Source organism: Pterocles gutturalis, unplaced genomic scaffold, assembly GCF_000699245.1.
Source record: "Pterocles gutturalis isolate BGI_N339 unplaced genomic scaffold, ASM69924v1 scaffold10414, whole genome shotgun sequence".
In the NCBI taxonomy this organism is placed as follows: domain Eukaryota; kingdom Metazoa; phylum Chordata; class Aves; order Pterocliformes; family Pteroclidae; genus Pterocles; species Pterocles gutturalis.
This window is the reverse complement of record NW_010133282.1, coordinates 10,210-30,834: the sequence shown is the minus strand read 5'-3', so window position 1 is coordinate 30,834 and position 20,625 is coordinate 10,210. Positions and strand designations below refer to the sequence as shown.

Sequence of the window (20,625 nt, the reverse complement as noted above, 5' to 3'; positions counted from 1 at the left end):
CCGGCTGTTTGTTCTCCATAAAAACTTGTGGCTGAAACACTTGTTCCCTCTTGAGATGAATTTCCTTTTGCCAGCCTAGACAAGTGCACCAGCTGATATTAGGAAAAAAAACCAACAACACAGAAGCCAAAGCAAAACAAACAAAACTAGGTCTGTGTTTTTGAACAATGGTGTTTTTGGAATGTAATAGTTATTCTGCAGTATCAGAAAATAAAACAACATTAGAAAGTTTTATGTGTGCTGCAATTTAAGTGAGTATGGCAAGTATAAAAGTCGCCTTTACTGAAAGGATTAAAAGCTGCCCTATCTTTAAAAAGAAATTTGTTGTTCATAGTCCATTGTACTTTGAAAGGGTAGTTGTTTGTTTCTTTTTTTTTTCTTTTTTTTCCCCTCCCTTCACTGAAGGGAAAAACCTACTGGAAAACTAGGGCTGTTTTGCAGCTAAAAAAACCATGCTTGGTGATATATAAGTAGGGTATAATTCACTATTTAAAAGGTACTTGCAGACAGGTTTTGCTTCCAGTGCCTTGCTTCCACTCAGGATCAAGTACTGAAAATGGAGTAGACAACTCAGCAATGAAAATGTTGAAGTATATGTAGTAAGCTATTTTTTGCCACTCTTTGGCTACTCATGATAATCAATATGTAAGAATTTCTTTAAGCAGGTTTTTTCCCCTGTTACTTTTCTTTTTTTCAGATCGTTGCTGACTGTTCCTTTGTCTTTTTGAAAGGAACAGCTATCCTGAAATGGAAAAAGTTATCATTCACGGTTATACTTTGGCAAGATCAGACTCGAGATTTAGAAAGGAAAAGATTAGTAACATTTAATGCTAGCGTTTGATCAGGATGGTGTGATCTTATCTATGTTGGACCCCAGCTAACAGTTTGGGGAACCTGCTCTCAGGTCAGCCTTTCGATCTCTAGCCTTGTGTTACTTTAAGAGCACTGTGCGTTCAGTTCCCTGTGGATGCAACTGTAGTTTGCACAGCTGAACCTCTACTGGTGTGTAGGCACAGCTGGAAGGAGTCAAGTATTAAGCTCCACACATGCACCTTGGTTTTGTCCATCATCTGGGTGGCTGCATCGCTGAGCCTGTGAACTGTTGGTTATACAAGCGTGGCTCAAGATTTGCATCTTTTACCAATTAAAAGTAAAGAGAATATTTTGTAAAGTGGTTGCTCTGTAGGAGTTGAAGGGCAAGGGGAAGCCACTTGCTGCTAAATGCGTTTATTAGAGAGGGAATCAAAGAACTATCATAATGCAGATTTTGACAATTTGGATTTTACTTGACTGTCTTTTGGGTAAAGGTACTATCAATGTTTAAAAAAAGTCACTTTGACTTGAAATTGCTTGCCCTGGTTTTGGCCATATGTTTTGAAAAATGAAAGAGAAATAATATCTGCTTTGTTTTGCCCTCTCAAATCCAAGTAAGAGGATATTATGAGGTAGAAAATACTATTTTTATACTATCTATCACCTTTGTTAACATTTTATTAGACATAAATCATGTAGTTTCGGGTTGCATAGTGACAATATGGTTCACCATGTATTCTATTTTTATAACTTTATTTAAAACTGACATGTAACTTGCTGTACCTGAAACCCCAAGTGAGCCAGTTATTGGAGTGTAACAAAGTTTTGACGTCAGAACTGCTATTTATTCCACTGGCAACCATTAGCGATGCATTACCCTTTGGCACTCGTGTTTTCAGAAACATGGTTAAATTTTTATGACTGGTTCTGGCCAATTAGGATTCTTTCTCAATATAGAAATAAGGGAAGAGAGATTTTTTTTTTTGTAACTTACTAAATGTAGCTTTCCAAAACCATCAGAAAAATATGAATTATTGCACTCAAGAGTTCACAAAACATACTATTGAGCCACACTTTAGCTTGACTGCTTGCTGTATGTGTGGTTTTGAGAGGCAGGGGTGAAGTTAGGCTGCCTTGTCAAATGCATGAACCTTTATTAGAATTTAATGTAATTACAGCTGAGTCATGCTCGCAGGTCAGTCTGGTAGATTCGGGAGGATGTAGAAAGGGGCTGAAGGCTTAAGGTAGAGAGAACTGGAGAGATACAGGGGGTGTGGAGGAAAATTGGGATGAGGAGGTGGGTTGGCAAAAATAAATGTCTCGCAGGGAAATGTCAGTAAAGGTTTTTGTTGCTGTTTTTTCTTCCCAGAAATTTAAACTTCAGCACAGCTTCAGAGTGTGTGCATGTCGCATGCACAACATACAGAGCGCGATGGAACGGCTGCGTAAGAGGGTGCTGCCTGGTGGTTGATTTAGGATCACTGTCTGTGTGCTGGCAATAAGGAATGCCATCATGTGCAAAGAGAACCTGCAGCAGACACGTTTTCCTTCTGTGTCGTTTTCGGTGATCTCCTGGGGGCTGGGTAATGCGTTCTGTGTATTTGTACATGAAGTTGGAGTCGCCTGTCTAGAAGAGTTACAAAGCACGTGTTTGTACGTGTTGCTTTCCTAGTAAGTACACTGTAGGTTTGGTTTGAAGGGAATGCCCTTTTATATAAGAAAAGTCTTTCTATTCCTGCACTTTATTAATGGTCTCATGTTCTTTAGATCAGTAGTGGAAATATTGTCAGCTTTTGTCGTAGGTTATTTTCTGCAAAAATGTTTCTGTGTCTCTGATCTTTATTATAATAGGCCAACTCTAATATATTGCATAAATGGTTGTGGTTGCTAACTGAAGTTCCTTAACTTTGTCAGCTACATCCTAATTTTCCAAGTAAAGAGAAGCTGCTTGACCTTAAAGTATCAGGCATCTGCATGTATGTGTAATATGGTTTTCAGGTAATTCCAGGTGAACAACCATCTCTTCAATAACCATGAGGGGGAAGAATTTTGGATATTCTGCTTCTAGTTCCTGTATTTGCCACGTATGAAGCTTTTGACAGCCCTCAGTGCTATCTCCTGTAGTTTGGGTGTTTGGGTGCTGCAGAATCTGTCAGCAGGCCCAGCATGTCGGAGGCTCTGCTGCCTTTTACCAGCCTCTACTTTAGTGACCTTACTAAGTTAATGGAGACAAACATTTTCTCCTTGCAGGGTAGCGGCTGAGAAAATTGTTGAAACGTATGGGATAGAAAGAAAGGAGTTGTGAGGCCTGACAAAGGGGTTTGTTTGCCCAAGGGTCTGAACAGAAATACTGCCTAAGAGGTGATGGGATTTGGGGACCATTAAAACACAAAGGAGAAAACCTACACTTGATTCTGGAAGAGAAGAGAAACTGCATCAGATGTTTCCAGTTTCTTTGGGAAAAGCAAATAGGCAATTAGAGGGGGAGAAAGGACGTTATTGCCTAAGCAACTATGTGAAGGAGACATCAAGTCTTCAGGAAAGCAGAAGTGGCCTTGTTGGTTGTTCCTGTGCGCACATTGCGTTTGCGGTTTTGTTTGTCTGAATGTTCACTCTGAACTGTGTACGTGCTGCCATGAAATAATCAACCCACATTTTGAAGTCTGAGACATCAAAAAACCACAGTTGTTTTCCTGTATGGTCCTTTCAATATTCTTTCTAAAGCAATTCCGTAGTGGACAGGTCACTTGTTTATTGTTTTGTGCTTCATTAAGGAGATCACTAACAGTCTTCTGGACACTGGAGTATGCACATTTTGAAGCTGATTGTTAGCTACTTGTTTCTGTACAGATGCCTAACTGTGAATGTGAGTACAAGGTTGACTGCTTTTAAAAGATGGAAAACTACTTTAAATCTCAAATTTAAGAATCACACCCTTATATTTATCCAGCTTTAAAATGACAATGAAATATTTTTCTTGAGTGCTAATTATTTACAGGTATTTAGGCAATATTTGGAACAGTCATTTTTTGAAATCTGGATGGTGATTGGAGACTTTCACTTGCTGCTGAACATGCAAGAATCAGGGAAAAGTTCATCTGTTGCAGAGCTTCCTGTGAAAATGGAAATGAGAGTAGCGTTTTGAAAAGTTCTGAAGTAACTGTTTGAAATGAATTCATATTTAGGCTGTTAAAACCTGCAAAATCTAGATACCTGCCATGTGGATATCCCTCATATGCAACTTTTTTGTTAATCATGAGATAATGTTCTTGAATGAAGAAATTTTCAGTGCGGGAACTGTCCTTAAGTAGAATATGGATTTGTGAAAGGCCTGAACCAGTCATTTCCTTGCTCATATGTTGTTATAAACAGTTTCACTCTCATTTTAATTCTTCTTTTTCTCAGCCTTCTCTCAAAAAAATCAGGTAGGTTTATCACAAATGCTTTTTAGATGACTCTGCTTGAGAATATTAATCTCCGTCAATATGCTACATCAGCTTTTATAATGGAATATCTGTAACTGAGACACAGTATATTCTTCTCATTGTCATAGGAAGAAGCAAAGGGTGTAACAGAAGAATAGTGATGGTCCATAAATTAATTTCAGGTTTTTTTATTTTCTTAACATTCACCCTTTCATCAGGAACTAAATGAAACTAGAGGTGCAAGGTACCCAAATGATTATTTATTTAAAGGCCAATTGGTGAGGTATTGTAATGGAAAGAACTGAGTCATATCTACAACTCAGTGTTTCAGCCCCTCTAACTTCAACTGCAGTTTGGGAAAACTGTGATGTAAGTGTAATTAGCTTCAGGGGTTCATCTTCATTTCTGCAGAGTTGTGACATTTCAGTGATTTGGTATCACTTAGATGGGATTTGTTTGTAATGAACATCAACATAATTAATTTAATCTTTATCTGTATTGATGTAGTGGAAAAGAAGCATAGCTCCTAACTATTTGGGTTACACATTGGTAAGTGAGAAGTAATAGCAAGAAATAAGCATCCTAAGAAAGGACGAGACATGTTTCCCCTGGAAAACAGGAAAAGCTTTTTAAGGGATAATTTTTGCAGTGAATACCCATTCATTGTTTGGAGAGCATGGAAGTTATAATGTCTTGAGAATACCTCTAGGATTTCATTGATGCTTTGTGGAGAAGCACTGGGGAAGAATATGGAAGACAGCAGGAAGTTCAGGAATGTGAGGACTATTGAAAAAAATATAGCAATTGAAGGATAAAAAGCAAGTCTAGAAGACAAGACCTATATGCAAGTTTTGCTGAGAAAAATGGAGCATCAGAAAAATACCGAAAGGCCAAGTGACTTGAATAATTCATGACTGAAGGGGACAGGACATTTTTAAGAGGAATAATGAGTCAGAGGTGAAATGAACAGAAAAGATGTAAATGTGGAATGTGACAGGCAAATTGGCAAAGAACAGAAGTTAAATATTGGTTGGCCATTCAACACAGGTGGTTAAAATTTGTGGAGAAGTTGAGGATAGCCAAGAAGAAGCCTTAGAGGAGTCCTCAGGGCATGTCTTCAGGATATCTAGCTTTGGGTTGAAGTATTGAGTATTCTTTTTTAAGAGGGGAAAAACTGTCCACTTCACTGTGAAAACCCTTCTAAGTATATGCTGGTCCCTTCAGACTTGGCTCTTCTGTGCAGTCTGGAGCCTCCCGGATATTACCTGCCTTTTTTGGGTTGGTTGGTGTTTTGGGGTTTCTTTGGGTTTTTGTTTTGTTTTGTGTTTGCTTGGCTTTTTTTTTTTTTTGTAACATCTGTGTTCAACTTTGAGCTAAAATTTTTAATTTCTCATTTGAAATGGGCAATAGTTGCCTATGTCTGATTACATTAGAGATTTTCTTACCATTATTTTAATTTGCACGAGCTTGTGTAACATTTCCTGTCATATTTGGCCAGCCAAGATTTTCTGAAAAAAAATCTTATGCACTTTGTGCACACAGGAAAGGAAACGGGGATGATCAAAGTCCTGTGGGTAATGACTTTTGGTTCTCAGCAAGCAGTCTTGCAATATGCATAACAGATGAAAAAAAGAAATGTGGGTTCTATATGTTGTACTCTTAAGAAAACAATAATTATCTACATACTTCCTGTAATTTTTCTGAGGAGGTTCTTATATATGTTTTCTATAAACTGCAGTTTATTAGAAGTACCAAGGATACTTTGGCATTGATGATACTGAAATAAGGAGAGTCAAAGATTACTTTTGCAGGTTCAAGCAGGAAGTTTTCTGTATGTCTAAAATCTGGTTTATCAATGCAGGACACCACCTTACTAATAAATTTACAGAAAGAGTAGGCGCTATGATCTCTGCCTTTCAGAAATCATACTTGGGAGACTGTTGACTGCAGGGATAGGAGATGATAAAGGCATGAAGGAGACTATTCTGCCTATATTTCTAGCACAAAGAAATAAATGTGTGATAGAAGAAAGAACTCCCTGATGCAGTTGTAAAAGTATCAGGGAATGAGACTGAATAGAAAAGGGAATGATATAGGCAAAAATTTCATCAGTCACTTTTTCTAAGACATGAAATCGGTTGTTCCGAACTTTAACTGCAAGTTTCCTGACCAAACATGGGAATGAAACAGTTTCAACCCTCAATGATTTCCAAAAAGAAATTCAAAGAAAATAAATAATGGATGTTAGAAACATGGATTTTAAACAATGTCAAGAAATCACCTGTTTGATTTTTCTTGGTCTAAAACAAAATCAAATATACTTCTGGATTTCTTGAATGGTGTTTTCCTTTCCTGTTCTTAAGTAACTGGAATTGCGTAAATGATCTCTCTTGGTGATTTTGTATGGTTTATACATGAAGAATTTTTCCTATGTCTACTCTAGAGCTGTTTTGCTGCCACTTTAGCCAAGTATTCCTTGACTTGCTCTCGCTTGACATGCAGAATGACTGAGTACTGACGTCTTTTTAACAACTTCTTATAGAGATAAGCATCCTGATCCCCTCCAGCCTTCTTTTATCCAGAAACAAAAACAAAACAAAGCACAACTTTCAGTGTTTCCATATGAGTCATGTTTTCTAACCACCTTTTTTGTTGATCCCTGGATCTCTTTCAGTTTGTTGACTACTTTTTCAAAGCAGTGTCTGTAAAACTCAACCCAGTACTTCAGGTGATACCTGATTAATTCTGTGTCACATGGAATACTTGACTCTTAATTTTGTTTATCAGACTTTTGCCAATTCTACTGTGAAAATATTTGCCCTTTTTCCTAATAACATCATCTTCTAATGTAGGCTATTTTGTTGAACGATGTAGTTCTCCGGTTTTGGTGTGGTGTTTTAGGTTTGGGTTGTTTTGTTTTGTTTTCAGAATTATGCTCATTTTGCTATCTGAACTTTAAAAAAAGTATTACTGTTCTATCACTGTGGAAAAGAGTGACTTGTACCAGGCCCAGGATCAGCACCTGGAAAAATCCCGTTGGGTTATGACCCAGTGTGGCTACAGACTGTTTATAATTACTGGTTTGATGTTTTTTAAACTACAGAAATTTGCACTATAACTTCCTAGCTGGCTATAATGTTAAGTGGAACAGTCAAGATCTACCACCAGCTGTGCTCGATACTCACTACCCACAGTCTATAATTTTTGTGGGCGGGGGAAAAAAAGAAGTTATTTCTCTTAACCAAAATACAGGTTTCATGGGACTTCCTGGCAAAAATTCCTATCTCTTTTTTTGTCCTCATATATTGGTTCTTCAGCAGCCTCAAAAGAGAGTTGGTTGATTCCCCAGGCCTGTCAGTGGTATTTGGACAATGCCCTTAACGTGCTTTAGTTTTTGGTCAGCCCTGAGGTAGTCAGGTGCTTGGACTTATATGATCATTGTAGGTCCTTTCCAACTGAAAATTATTCTATTCTGTTGACCCAGGTACAGCCTGGAAACGTGCATCTGTGTGGTGATGGAATCCTTCATCTGAATTCCAAGATCCACAGTCATAAGCCGTGCCTGAATTAGTATGGAGCGTGACACAATGGGAGTGGTGGTGCTTTTCACCTGAGATCTAGACTTTGTTTTGCGATCTTTGCTGTTGAATACCTTTATCCCTAGGACTGAATGCCCCTAGCACTTAGAACACATTAAATACATGTTTAGGTTCTTTGGACAGGAATTCAGATTACATGCACTGAAGCTGCTCTGATGCAAAGTGTGGTAAGTGAGATGATCAGAAGGCTCACTTCGATCCTGTCTGAATGCTGGTGTATCGCTGTTGTATGTGCATGCTTCTGACAAGGGGTCTCAGGGTGCCTGCTTCGTAGCTATGGGAGAAATCTTGTTCAGGCCCTCAGGATCATCAGCAGAGATCTTCTCACTTCAGTCAATATAGTGTGAAGAAGATACATATATATGCAGAAGACACGTCAGGCCCTTGTTGTGCAGAATGTCCTTCTGCTCTTTTCTTCACTGTAGACAAGACCCTAGTGTTTATCAGAGAGGTCCACAAAGAGGTGGCATCAGATAAACAAGCAATAAAGATAAATGGTGAGGAACATATTTTGAGAAGACTCCAGACTATTTTGACATGATTTAAGCCTTTGCCTGAATTTCTTTGCTCAGCTCCTTCTTTGTAAGAAGAACGATGCGAAATAACTGTAATGAAACGAACATGTCTTTTATCCTCCCACCGAATAGAACCAGAACTTGCTGATCATCTTGTCAGCAGACAGCATCTTCCATAACATTTTATTCATTAATCTGTGCATCGGGTAACTCACTGGTTTTATGGACAAAAGCAGAATGACATCTGGACTGCTTTACATGGAGAAGTCAATCCAGATGCATGAATGTTGAGCAGTCGGACTCAGGGAGGAATTTCTTTGGGCAATACTTTCTAGATTCTTTTGTAAGACAGAACAATAGCTCTGGGATCACTTGAGGATTACTTTTGTAAATCAAATTGAGCTATACACTTTGTAACAAATCTAATAACCATACTGAGAATATAACACAAAAGTCATTGGTATTGCAGGAGGCATGTGGTGGGGATGGAATTTACTGCACCAAGTTCATGGCAGCGTTTAGCAGAGTAAAACCAGAGGTGTGCTTGTTCTGGCGTTAATGAGTTCTGCTGGATGGTTTTATTGAATTATGTTTGATTTTATTTGATATTTCCTTATTGGAAATAATGTGTCTTTTAAGTTTCTTTTATAGAAGTTTTCAGAATGTATTTATACTTAACGTTATGGTGTGCCACGTTAGGGAAGAGTATACTCTAGATGATACATTATACCGCTGAAATGAAATAGTAAGGTGTTTCTTCAATATTTCCCATGGGAGATTTGAAACGTTAGTAGAGCACCATGTGGGAACACCAGTGGAGCCATCTAGTGTCTTTTGAAGAGTTTAACGGATTACCCATATCTTTGCCATGGCAAAGATAAAATTTATTCAAAATAAAAGGCTAATTTTTTCACTTGAAGTGCTGGTATTTCTATTTATATTGATGTCAGTAGCCCAGCTTGTGAACAGGAACACAAATATATTTGTGTAGCAACAAAAATGAAACTTTCTTCCAGTGGGGATTACTCTCCGCAGTAATGAATTCTTTCTGCTGAAAGAGAGCAAATAGAGAGCAATGAAATTCCGTTCACTAACACTTCCAAAGACAAACCATATCATAACTGAAAAAATCAGTTATTTTGAGAGTGTGCAAAAACATGGAGCTGTAAATCAGCTTGTGTTTACAGTTTGGTTCTTAAATCATCAGGTAATGATGAGCAATTATTTTATATCCTGCCAAGAATCAAATGTCATAAACTTTGAGTCTTACATTAGTACAATGATAAGTAAAGTGAACCTGCTTGAAGTAAATATGTAAATGACTGAGGACTAATTGTTTAGCTTTCTGTGTGACAAAAGATAACCAAGGATTAATGTTCCAGAGGTGTGTCAAACTACCCTTGTTTTATAATTGGACTAGATATGCAGTTGCTTTATCTTAGTTTCAAGTTTATCTTACAATACCAGAAAAAAATTAAAAACAGCATCAGTGTTGTATAGTGTTCTTGAAGACTTAATTAGTTTAAAACCCTTTACCAACTTTATGAACAATTTGCACTAAAGCTTCTCACCTGCCTGAAGGGCTGCCATATAGCTGGAGTCCTTTGGAGTTTCTGGGACACAAGTTAAAAGGCAGGAAATTCCAATTAGATATTAGGGGGAAAAATTGCCGTAAGGGTGGTAGTACTGGCACAGGTTGCCTGGAGAGCTTGTGGAATCTCTTGTCTTTGGAGGTGTTCAAGGCTCAATTGGACCTGGCCTTGAGCAACCCCATCTAATTGGACCTGCATTGAGCAGGAGGTTGGACTAGAAGATCTCTGTAGGTCTCTTTTGACAAATTATTCTCTTATCCTTTGATTCTCAGGTAAAAAGATGACACCTCAGAAAAAAGTTCTCCATAACAGTCTGAACATTTGTGGATCAAATGGATTCTTGCATAATTCCAGTTTTGGAAAACTTCAGTTTGAATAAATGTCAAAGTAGACTGTAATTATCTTCTGAAGCCTGTCAAGATCCTGATGTTACTGTGTATTTTTTAGCATCTCAAAGGGCATTCAACTTCATGTGAAAATTACCTGTAATTATTTTACTTTTAAAATCTTAGTCTCTAATAAAGCTTGTAATACAAAATAAAATGCTCGTCTAGTTGGGGAGTCAGCTACGGTGTGAAACTGCTCATGAACATAGAGAAGTACAGTCTATAAAGTCCCAATCTGTGGAGCAGAATGTTACAATGTTCTTTTCAGATAAGCCCTTTCTCCTTCATTCTGGTTGGAAGGAAATATAGTTAAAATACCATTGGAGTAAGTTGGTTTTGGGTTTTTTTTTTTTTAGAGTGTTGCAGAATTCTCCTTTTATATCACAAGTTAATGCCTTTAGATTATTTTATCGTGCTCTGTGGAAAAATAGGTGCTGAACTTTTCCTTCAGTGATGATCAAAAGTTGTTGACCTTGGGATCCTAATCATCCTTTTGTAGTAGCAAAAGGGTTTGGGAGTTGCTTTCTCTTCTGCTGAATTTAAAAAAGCTAAAAATCATTTTATCTGAGAGCAGCGTCTTTTCTGAGTTTGCTATCAGAGAATAGCAGTTTCCAGTCAATACTGATGTTATATTTGGTTCCAAAATCCCCAGTAATTACTTTAGGAAAAATTAAGAGAAAGAAACCTTTTCAGTGCCATTGTTGTATTTGTGCATTCCATTTAGATTTTTCTAAAAATAAAATTAATCATTTATACCTAAGGGGTACATTGTTCTTAGGCTGGAATATGCTTATACACATGTAAAAGTGTAATGTGTATGTGTCTCAATAAGTACATTTTCGGGGTGAACCTTACAATGGAAAATTACAATAGCTATTCAAATATAAACATGCTGTAAGAGACTTCTAGATCATTGAATCCAACTACCTGGTATTAAAAGCCACTGCATAATTTAATCTCCTTCACTATGCTCTGTCTTAAAAGTAATTAGGAGTTCTATATGCAGTGCTCCAGCTATTCCAGAGTCTAATTTTTCATTATCTGAAACTTTCTTTAAATTTCCGGTTAAAGTAGTTACCTAATTTAATTTTAGTTGAATAAAATTAACTAATAGTTGATTAATATCTATTAGCTCTTTTCTCTCCGTGGCATTTAAAATACTCTGTGAGAATAGTAACATCTATTTTTGGCCTTCTTTTTGTACGCAAAACAAGTCTGGGGTTATTTTATACTTTCATCTCATAATAATAGCTCTCATTTCTTCTAGTCATCCTATTAGAGCTTCTCTGCCAGTTCCACTTTGAGTTCCTCCCTTTTAGGTAAGGCTCCCGTAATGGCATACAATACTCTGGATGAAGTCTTGCCATTAATACTTTTCCTAATGAAAAGACTTCTGACTTGTACATCCTAGGATTTTGTTTCCCTTTTTATGATTGCATTCTGAAATTGAAATTTTTAAATTAGAAGAAAAGTCAAGGTCGCAGGGAAAGTGAATTGCTGCCAAATTGTGTTTTAAAATGGCATTTTAAATCAGAAGTGTTCTTAGGGAGGTTAATATTCCATTATTTTGTGTATTTTGAGTAGTTTTTTAGAATTTAATGCTTAGCAGTGTTATTAAAAGTCTGTTATCTTAGGGGGTGTACCTAACTTTTCAGATACATTTGAAAATGTTGGAAAATGCTGACTTTCTTATGGTTTTGATCTGATGAACTAGTAAAGCACTTCCTTTTAAATAAGCATATAAACCTTGTGATCTTTATTAAGATGATTTTCTCCCCAAGAATGAATTGCAATGTTATAAGAAGCAAATATAGATTTATTTTTTATTTGAAGTGCTTTGTAATTTGGAACAAATTTTCAGAGTTTGTAAATTTAGAAGTACTAAGTGTGATTTAACAAGGTAATGTAACCATTTTGTGTAAAGAATGTGTAGTAGAAGCAAAGTCGTCTTCTGTTGTAGGTTTTTTTGCCTAGCTATAAGGGTCACATTTGTCTCATTTCAAAGCCATGAGCTCACTGGTGAAGTACCACAAGGATATGCGGGTAGGGTACACAACCTGTTTATTCGTAGATGATCTAAATAAGACAGTAAATTGGTGGCGTAGTTGCCGATGATTGTTAATATGGCAAAAGTGAAGACTTGTTCTGAAGAACTGCAAAACCTTACAAGACAGGCAGGTGAAAAGACATGTAGTTAAACATAAAGTGACTTGTCTTGGGTTTACTTATGTAGTGATGGGCTATGTGCTGACCAGTCAGTACCGGAATACTGGGTTTATAACGCATAGTTCTATGAAAACTTAATACTTGGTGTTCAGTGGTGGTTAGAAGAGCACACTAAAACTACCAGGGAAGGAGTAGAGAACGAATAGTAAATGTTAGCCTGTAATTTAAATACATTATATTACTGTATTTTTAATTTTGTGCATGGTTCTTTTTCCCTTGTCTCAAAAAGGCTAAGACCTGGTAAAAGTGAAGATAGAAGCCTCTTCTCTGTAACTTCCAGCCATGTGATGCCCTTACTTCACTTCTACCCTTATTTGCATTCCTCTTGTGTTCTGTTTCTCGTATTTCTCCTTCCCACGATCAGGAGTATATAGTGGTGACGCTGTCCAAGTGATGGGCAGACAGTTTAATGCTTAAGGTGGGAGTCAATTAGGAATGTAGTCATGCTCTTCTATGAGATAGCTTAGATAAGAATGACAGGAGGGAGGAAAATGTTACTTGTTTTATTTGTAATAAATTGTTGAGCCAGGTGTATTCATCCTTAGTGTTCTGGGGTTTAACTATCGTGTCAAACAAAGAAATAGTTTGTCAAAGGAAATAAAAATCCTGTAGGGCTTTATCAGGCCACTCCAATACTGTCAACTGCTGAATAATTAAGAAAAGAAAAAAAGCTTCTGTGGCTCAGATTGCTTTTCCATTTATTATCTCATAGTGTTGCCACTGAGTCTCAAGGTCTAGGCTCATATTTTGTTAACAAGGCAAAGGTTATGCAAATATATTCCAAGTATCAGTGGCAGCAGGTCTGTCAAAGCAACAATTACACCCAATCTGGAGCAAGCTCTCTCCATGAATAGAGCACTTTATAGTGCCAGAGGTTGTGATGTGGAAAAGTATTGTGTGACTTTGCTTTGTCAGCTAAAGAAAATTAACAATAGTTTCATTTATTATTCGATTCTGCAGGGAGGAAAATGAGATGCTTTTTTTACATGCTGTATGTCTGTTTTACAACACTCTTACAAAATTTAAATCAAACTGTAATAAGAGTCATTTAAAAACAATTGAAGATGTGGGTTGTAGGTAGGAGTAGCCTTTTGACAGTTCATTGCATGTTGCTTTTTAGATAGTCAGTGTGTGTTCTCTTAACTTCAACTTTGTGTTTTATATGCAGATAAATACATCAATAAAACCTTTTATTCAGCTAATGAATGAATACCCTTGGAAGCTGGATAGCTGTATTCTAAGCTTGAAAACTGACTACAAGATTATTTTGCACTTTCTTCATAATCCTTTCTTTATGAACAGATTACTCTGTGTCTCTGAAATTGAGTTTAGATCAGAAAGCACTAGACACTGTTATAATTTAACGTTCTTTGCTAGAAAAATAATTTACTTGATCTGAGATTGTTATGTGTAAAAATTCCTTCATTAATATCCATATTATGCAGATAATAGTTCATTACTGATTTAGGTAAATTGGGTAGAAACATAATTTAGGCAGCACAAACCAAATGTTGCAGGGAGGGAAAGCAGTTAGTAGAGACAGTACACTTTTTTTTTGTTCATTTAACATACAGGACATACAAGTTCTTGTCTTTTGAAACCGTAATGTTTCGTATATCGTGCATTGGTCGGTATACATAGCTGACCACAACTGGTCAGTAATTGATCAGTAAAGCTGATTGAATGATACATCTGTGTGTGTGCCTCGTCCCCAGTCTGAAGCCTTGAATACAATTTCTGATTCCTCTGAGACTGGGCGTTAACACTGGGGGAAAAGTTGACATGATGTGTTCATTCCCTGCAAGTGGAAAAAATGTATCTGTAGTGATTTTTGCTACAGATTCTAGTATTTTTATATTGATGGGCTGACAAATGTTTATATACACCTGTTGTGTTTCTGATGCCGATTTGTACTTTCCAAATTGCTCAAGTATATAAAGATTTTCTTTCTGTATTCTACAGAGTTTTGGCAACTGATTTAAACAGAACCTTTCTTCCTTCTAAGGCCAGTAGCAGCATGTCTTTTGAGTTCAGTGAAGCACCATTGTGTCTTTAATGAAAATATGAATTTATATATGGGTTGTTGGGGAATGGAGAGGAGTTTTTTATAAAAATATCTTCTAAGATGCTAGTATGACAAGAATAAGGAAATAATGCATAAGATGTATCAACTCTAAGGAAAGTTGCTTTACTACCTTTTCTTACAGTGAAAAATAATCTTAGAGATAGACCTTGAATAATGAGATGAACACTCACCCTTAAAAAGCGATCATGCAAACTGTCAATAGGGTGGTAGAAGACCATCAAAACTTCTTGCAGTAATTGTTAAAGTAATAGTAGTTCTTAGGAGAGCTGAAATCACAGGCAGATTCATTGATGAGTGTAATATATACGTACTGGATCTGATGGGGCAGCGTGGTTCCATTGGCTGTGGAAATTACTGTGTAAGTCTCTTCTTGCTTCTGACAAACCACTTAAAACCCCCATTCAGTCTTGGTCTGTAATGTTTTCATATGCTCTGTCTTGTCAGGCTTTTTTGAACCATAATTTGTCTGGTTTATTTGGTTTTTAGGGAAGTTTCCTGGTTTATCTTTCCTGCTTTTCCCACTAAGCACCGTTTTTGCAATATATTAAGACAGAAAGGGTAATAGACAGATTTCACACTGGTTAAGTATGGTTATGGAACATAAATCCTCTAATGCGCTGAAAAAGAAAGCATAAAGAATTTTGCCATCCCTGGGGAGAGCAGAAGGCGTGTGAGTGTAGGAAATACACATTTTTAGCATAGGGTACACGGTTTTTTACTATTTATTTGAGGTTATTCCGGAAACAGGATTTACAGATTTACACAAGTCTCAAGGCAGAAGGAACTGAGGGTAAATTAAGCATTTTTAGAGAAAATCATGTGTGTAAAAGGCACTTATTATTTGAACTTAGGCATAAATAATAGTAGACAGGAGTTCTATGATGTTCTAATAAATGCTTCTGAATGCTTGGTAAAATATTTTTTCTTTAAATGTGTCATGCTTATAATCTAATAGATTAGTCCTTGTCATTGCTATCATCATTGTTCCTATCCAATTGAAAAAAGAGTTGATATTTGTATTTCCTTTCATAAGGTAATAAATCTTTCATAGCTGTGCACTTCATTTGATTAATTGAAATGTATGAGACACTCGAGATGCTTAAAATTCTTTCTTCTAGGCTACAAAGAAACAGGGATTCGGAGAACTGGCCTGAACGTTTTAATATAGTCATAATAATCTCATGAGAAGCATCTGTTTTAGTCAAGATTTATATTTACCAAGACACCTATATCCACTGCTGATACACAAAATGCAGTGTATAACAAACAGGGTATATACAGAAGCTATAATTTCACACAACTGAAAGGCTGACATCAAAATGTCAATCTAATTATTTTTCAATCTCTTCTTATTTGTAAACTCCAAAACATTTTCCAGCTGAAACATCTCTACCAAAGTTTCAACTTAGTTCAAATATACTTATTTTTTAATTTCCTTTGCTTAATCACAAAGGGTTGGCAGACCACAAATCAATGGTCACTGTCCCAAACATCTTAGCCATCCACATGCTTATGACTTGTTTGAAGAAACTTAATCAAATTTCTAGCAAGTTCTAAATATAGTTCAGAATAATTTTTCAGACTGGTTGGTAGCACAGCACTAGTTCATAGCTGCTGGCATGGAGTACTGTCTGCTGGGGGAACTAGACAATGACAATTTATTATTTTTTCCAGATCTCATTCATTTTCATCTCCCTCATAACAGAATTTTAAAGTTAATTCTTTTGCACAAGTTTTGAGGTTAGAAATGCTGCCCAGTGGTACAGATTTTCAAGAACATTCCCCCCATTATATTGAGGGGAAATACAGTCTCAAAGCTATAACTATATAGCTTAAATTGATTTAAATATGTTAAGTGGATCGTTGCGCTTTTCAGGAACTGTCAGTTCTTATTAAGCTGAACAGTTGTATTTAATTATGTGCTGTACAGTAATCAATTCAGAAATGTGAATGTGCGATCATGGTATCCCTTGTGAAATCTGTTCGTTCAAGGTATTTCCTGGTTTCTGTGCCATGTTAAATAGGTTGATTCATTCTGCTCTAATGAGGATACCACTGTGTGGCTAAATATTCTTCCATATGGTTGTGTTTTCTCCCCCCCCCCCACCTTAGTAGCATTTTCTAACTCCAATTGGATGGGTAGAGAAAAGATTCTGATTTCCTGTTCATGTGCTATTTTAAAACTGTAGCCACTGTTGTTGACTAAATGATGTCATAGTGCCAGTGGTCTTGATGTTAAGCTGACCTGAAAGAAGGATTATATTTAAGCTGATACTTTGAAAAAGTTTGGGGTTTTTTTCCGAATTACTCTAATGCTGAAGTGTCAAAAGATACATGGCAGCTGTCCTTTTGTAACTGGAACTGTCGAAGGAGTTGCTCTCTATATCCATTTACCACTGCCCCTGTAAATTAGACCCAGTCATGTGAGTTAACGGGTGGACCTTGTCATAATTCGAATGCTAATCCGTGGTGGAGTTATCCAAACCCTAATCAAAACTCAGAGGTGGAGGCAGTGGCTTCGTGGTAGGGGCAGAAATATATTGTGATTTGCAGCTACGCTTAAAAATGCAGCAGCACGTTGGTTAGTCTTGTTAAATCTTTGTGAAATTCACTGAGATTTTGGCAGATAAATTGTAGGTCACTTTATATACAAACAAGAATCAGAAATCCAGGTTTAGATAGCCAAGAAAGAGCTAGGCACTTCAAAGGTGTGTCATCTTCTCCCTTGCAACGCCACTTTCCCTTCCTGGTGTGGGAATATTAAGCAAGAACCACCTTAAATCTGAGAAAGAAGAGTGTTAAGCACAAAAATGCTGTAGAACTCTACTCTCTCCAGTGATTAGGTGCCTGAATCAAAACTACACTGAAGTATTTTATCTGCTTACGATCCAGTGTGCCTCATTTGCGCAATTATTTTTGAAACAGCAAATACCACTAAAAAGAAAGGTGTTTGTCCCATGGCAGGAGCCCAAGTAGGTCTAAAGCACAAGGCTGTGCACTTGTGTTCCATCTTGTCTGCCTCTCTAAGTCCAAGAATTGTTCTTTTCTGCACCTTGGTGTCACTCGACTCAAGTCCCTGCTCACCACACCAGGTACCTAGGTGGTCAGGGCTGGATGTGTGCTTTTGAGTTCCTCCATGTTGAAAAAATGAATTTTTAGTCAGGTTTCCATTTCTTTGAGCTCAAGCAGGGAGGGAGTAAAGAGTTAAAGAAGCTTAAGTAGCTGCTGCTGGGTGGGTTGGACCAGTTTGCAAGCTTGACAATGAAAAGTACTTAAACTATTACTTTGGGAATAGCTGGATTGCTTCTGAGACAAAGTGCTACTATCTAATTGCTGCTATACAAGGCGAAGACACTGCACTGTTATAATTAAAATTGAAGCTATTTATTTGTTATTTTCTTATAGGAAACAGATTCGAGCTCTTCTAGGACAGTTTAGCCAGGCAGAGGCTTTGTTAATCTCCTCTGGAGTTGAGCCAGGGACTTTAGATGGAGTTCTCTTGGATGCTGGCTGTTCTTCGATGCAATTTGATACACCTGAAAGAGGCTTTTCCCTGAAGAAGGATGGACCTTTGGACATGAGGATGGATAGTGACAGGTACCTGTTAATAAAATATTTCTCCTTTAAACTTAAAAACTGTGTGCTCAGCAGCCCCTAGGCCTTTCATTTTCTCTTAAACTGAAGAATTATCATCATCAAACCACATCTAATTTTGCACCAATATACTGTCTTCCTTTTGCCACAAACCTTTTTTTTTTTTTTTTTATCTCAGTGCTTAGAACTCTGGTTATCATCTTTTCCTTTTTTGAAATAAGAGGAAAGTTCTAGTGATGCGTAATTAGACTTGTAATATTTTTGTTAACTATACTATTAAAATTTTACTTTTTTGGAGTGTATGGTATGCAGTCACAGGGACATCTCGGTTTCAGAGGCCTGTCTTGTCCCCATTATTTCCACCGTTTCTCAGGCTCTACTTGATCTGCAGGCTCACAACCCCTTCCTGCAGTCCCTTGCCTTTTCTGCTACACGTAATGTTTGTGGAACCTTCACTTGAGCACGTTCAGTTGCTCCCTCAGGAAAGAAGAAGCCTCTTCCCTCTTTTCTAAAATGGCCATCTGACCCAGTTACTTCTCTCTAAAAGTAACGTAAAATAAATAAAATCCCATCCATGATATTTGCTAGTTGAAATCAGGTAGCAATATTGCTTTTAACGCCCTAGTATAACGTTGTCTTCCATGCCCATGGATTTATTGTAAGCTTCCTTTCACATTGTGTAGGAGGCACATCAGGCTTATTTAATTGTCAGAATAACAATTACAAAATAAATCACCTCTATTTAAATTATTAAATTGGTGTTTAGTACATCCGAGAGCATGAAAATCAATGGTAGAATAATAATTTCTACTTATGTAGCAGTTTTCATCTTCAGAAAACAAAATAGATTTCTGTAGCATCGTGCTTTTTACATGAACAACCAAAAATCTCTGTTGTGTAAATGACGGCTGTAATTGCATAATGCATTACTGGGAGAATGAAAATTTTTACTTTGTGTTTTGGTGAACCTGTAGTCTTAGGAAACGTCATTTGATCTTTCATTGCTGACATAGAGCTGATGGGAAGCCTCAGTTTCTAAGGAATTATCTTAACCCATGAATGTTAAGTCTTAACACAACAAATTTCATGATACTCATTTTTTCTGGTTTTGTGTAAAAAGCTCATGTGATTCTCCTGGGATTCAGCCCTCAGATTTCAAGAATCTGAACTCTGGGCTTATATTTGCATCATGAGAATACATACATGGAAGAGGAGGATAAGAACAAAGGCTACCTGTGGCATAACAGAAGCCTTACACTACGGTTGTTGCTATGATACTACTTGCCTCTGATTTCTAAGTTTTGTTATCTTTTGTAAGATACTGCAGGAGAGTAATAAATGCCTGACAAATATTCTGCACGTTCATCTCTTTGTAGAAGAGGATTTAAGTGGGTCGTATGTTTTCTCCCAGTGGTGAACCCATATGTGATGTTCATAAAATACCTTGAACTATTTCAATAGCAAAGTGACAGAGATTAAAAAAAAATAAATGCGTGGCTTATACTGCTTACATGGTATTAATTCCTGTCATTTGTAGTATTAGGTCATTTCTATTGTCTCAAAGCAGTATTTGCATATAAATTCTTATGCCTTTTAGTGAAAAGTAAAGTTAAATTATTTTCATAAACAATTGTTTTCATAGCAGGAGATGTGAAAGGAGAGGTCCGTGAAATCGGTTCTGCCTAGAAAACAGCCTGTAGTGCAAGGTGGTTAAAATGAACCCATAAGGGACAAGTTTATATTCTAAAGCTGGCTAAATAAAAAGTCAGACAGCATTTCTATTTTAACATGACACTGAAATGTATTTGTTCTTGTCAACTAACCCATTAAGCATAGAACCTGATAATAGGTGGAAGTTCTAATTGATGTTAAGGAACAAACTCCATTTAAAGCAGCAAGTAAAAGGATTTAAAAGGTGCAAGCTGTATCTGTTTTCATAGGGTTGCTTCTCTTATTTGAAAACCTCAAAGGCACTTGTATGCAGTGTGTGTGTTTGACTTTATATCCCAATGCTATGAAGCTTTACCTCTTGTCAATGAAAACTGACGTCAGTGAACTAATTGGCTCTTCTTGTGCGTAGGTACCCTGACATGCCCACTGCTGCCGATGTTGTGAACGCTTTAGATCAACAGGCACTTGCGTCCATCCTGAGAACATACGGGGAGGAGAGGCACGCCAACAAAATCGCTTCAGCCATTGTTCAGGCACGCAGCATATACCCCATCACCAGAACTCAGCAGCTTGCAAGCATTGTTGCAGGTACCCTCATTAATTCTTCACAGTGGCTGTGGAGAAAAAATATTAATCCCCAAAGTCCCAGAGGGTTCTATTTGTACTTGAAATCATGCAGGATCTAATCCTGCCTATTCTATTCTGATGTCAGCTCTCT

The 20,625-nt window shown here is 37.1% G+C and overlaps 1 protein-coding gene across 1 annotated transcript in view; it reads left to right on the top strand.

Annotated features, from left to right (window-relative positions):
• The first annotated feature begins 16,602 nt into the window (after positions 1-16,602).
• Positions 16,603-20,625, top strand: part of METTL15 (methyltransferase like 15) — a 10,568-nt gene continuing 6,545 nt past the window's right edge. Inside the window, exons 1-3 of the mRNA XM_010081177.1 lie at positions 16,603-16,634; positions 17,988-18,239; positions 20,317-20,495. Coding sequence (XP_010079479.1) covers positions 16,603-16,634; positions 17,988-18,239; positions 20,317-20,495 — 463 coding nt within the window. The remainder of the gene's footprint in view (positions 16,635-17,987; positions 18,240-20,316; positions 20,496-20,625) is intronic.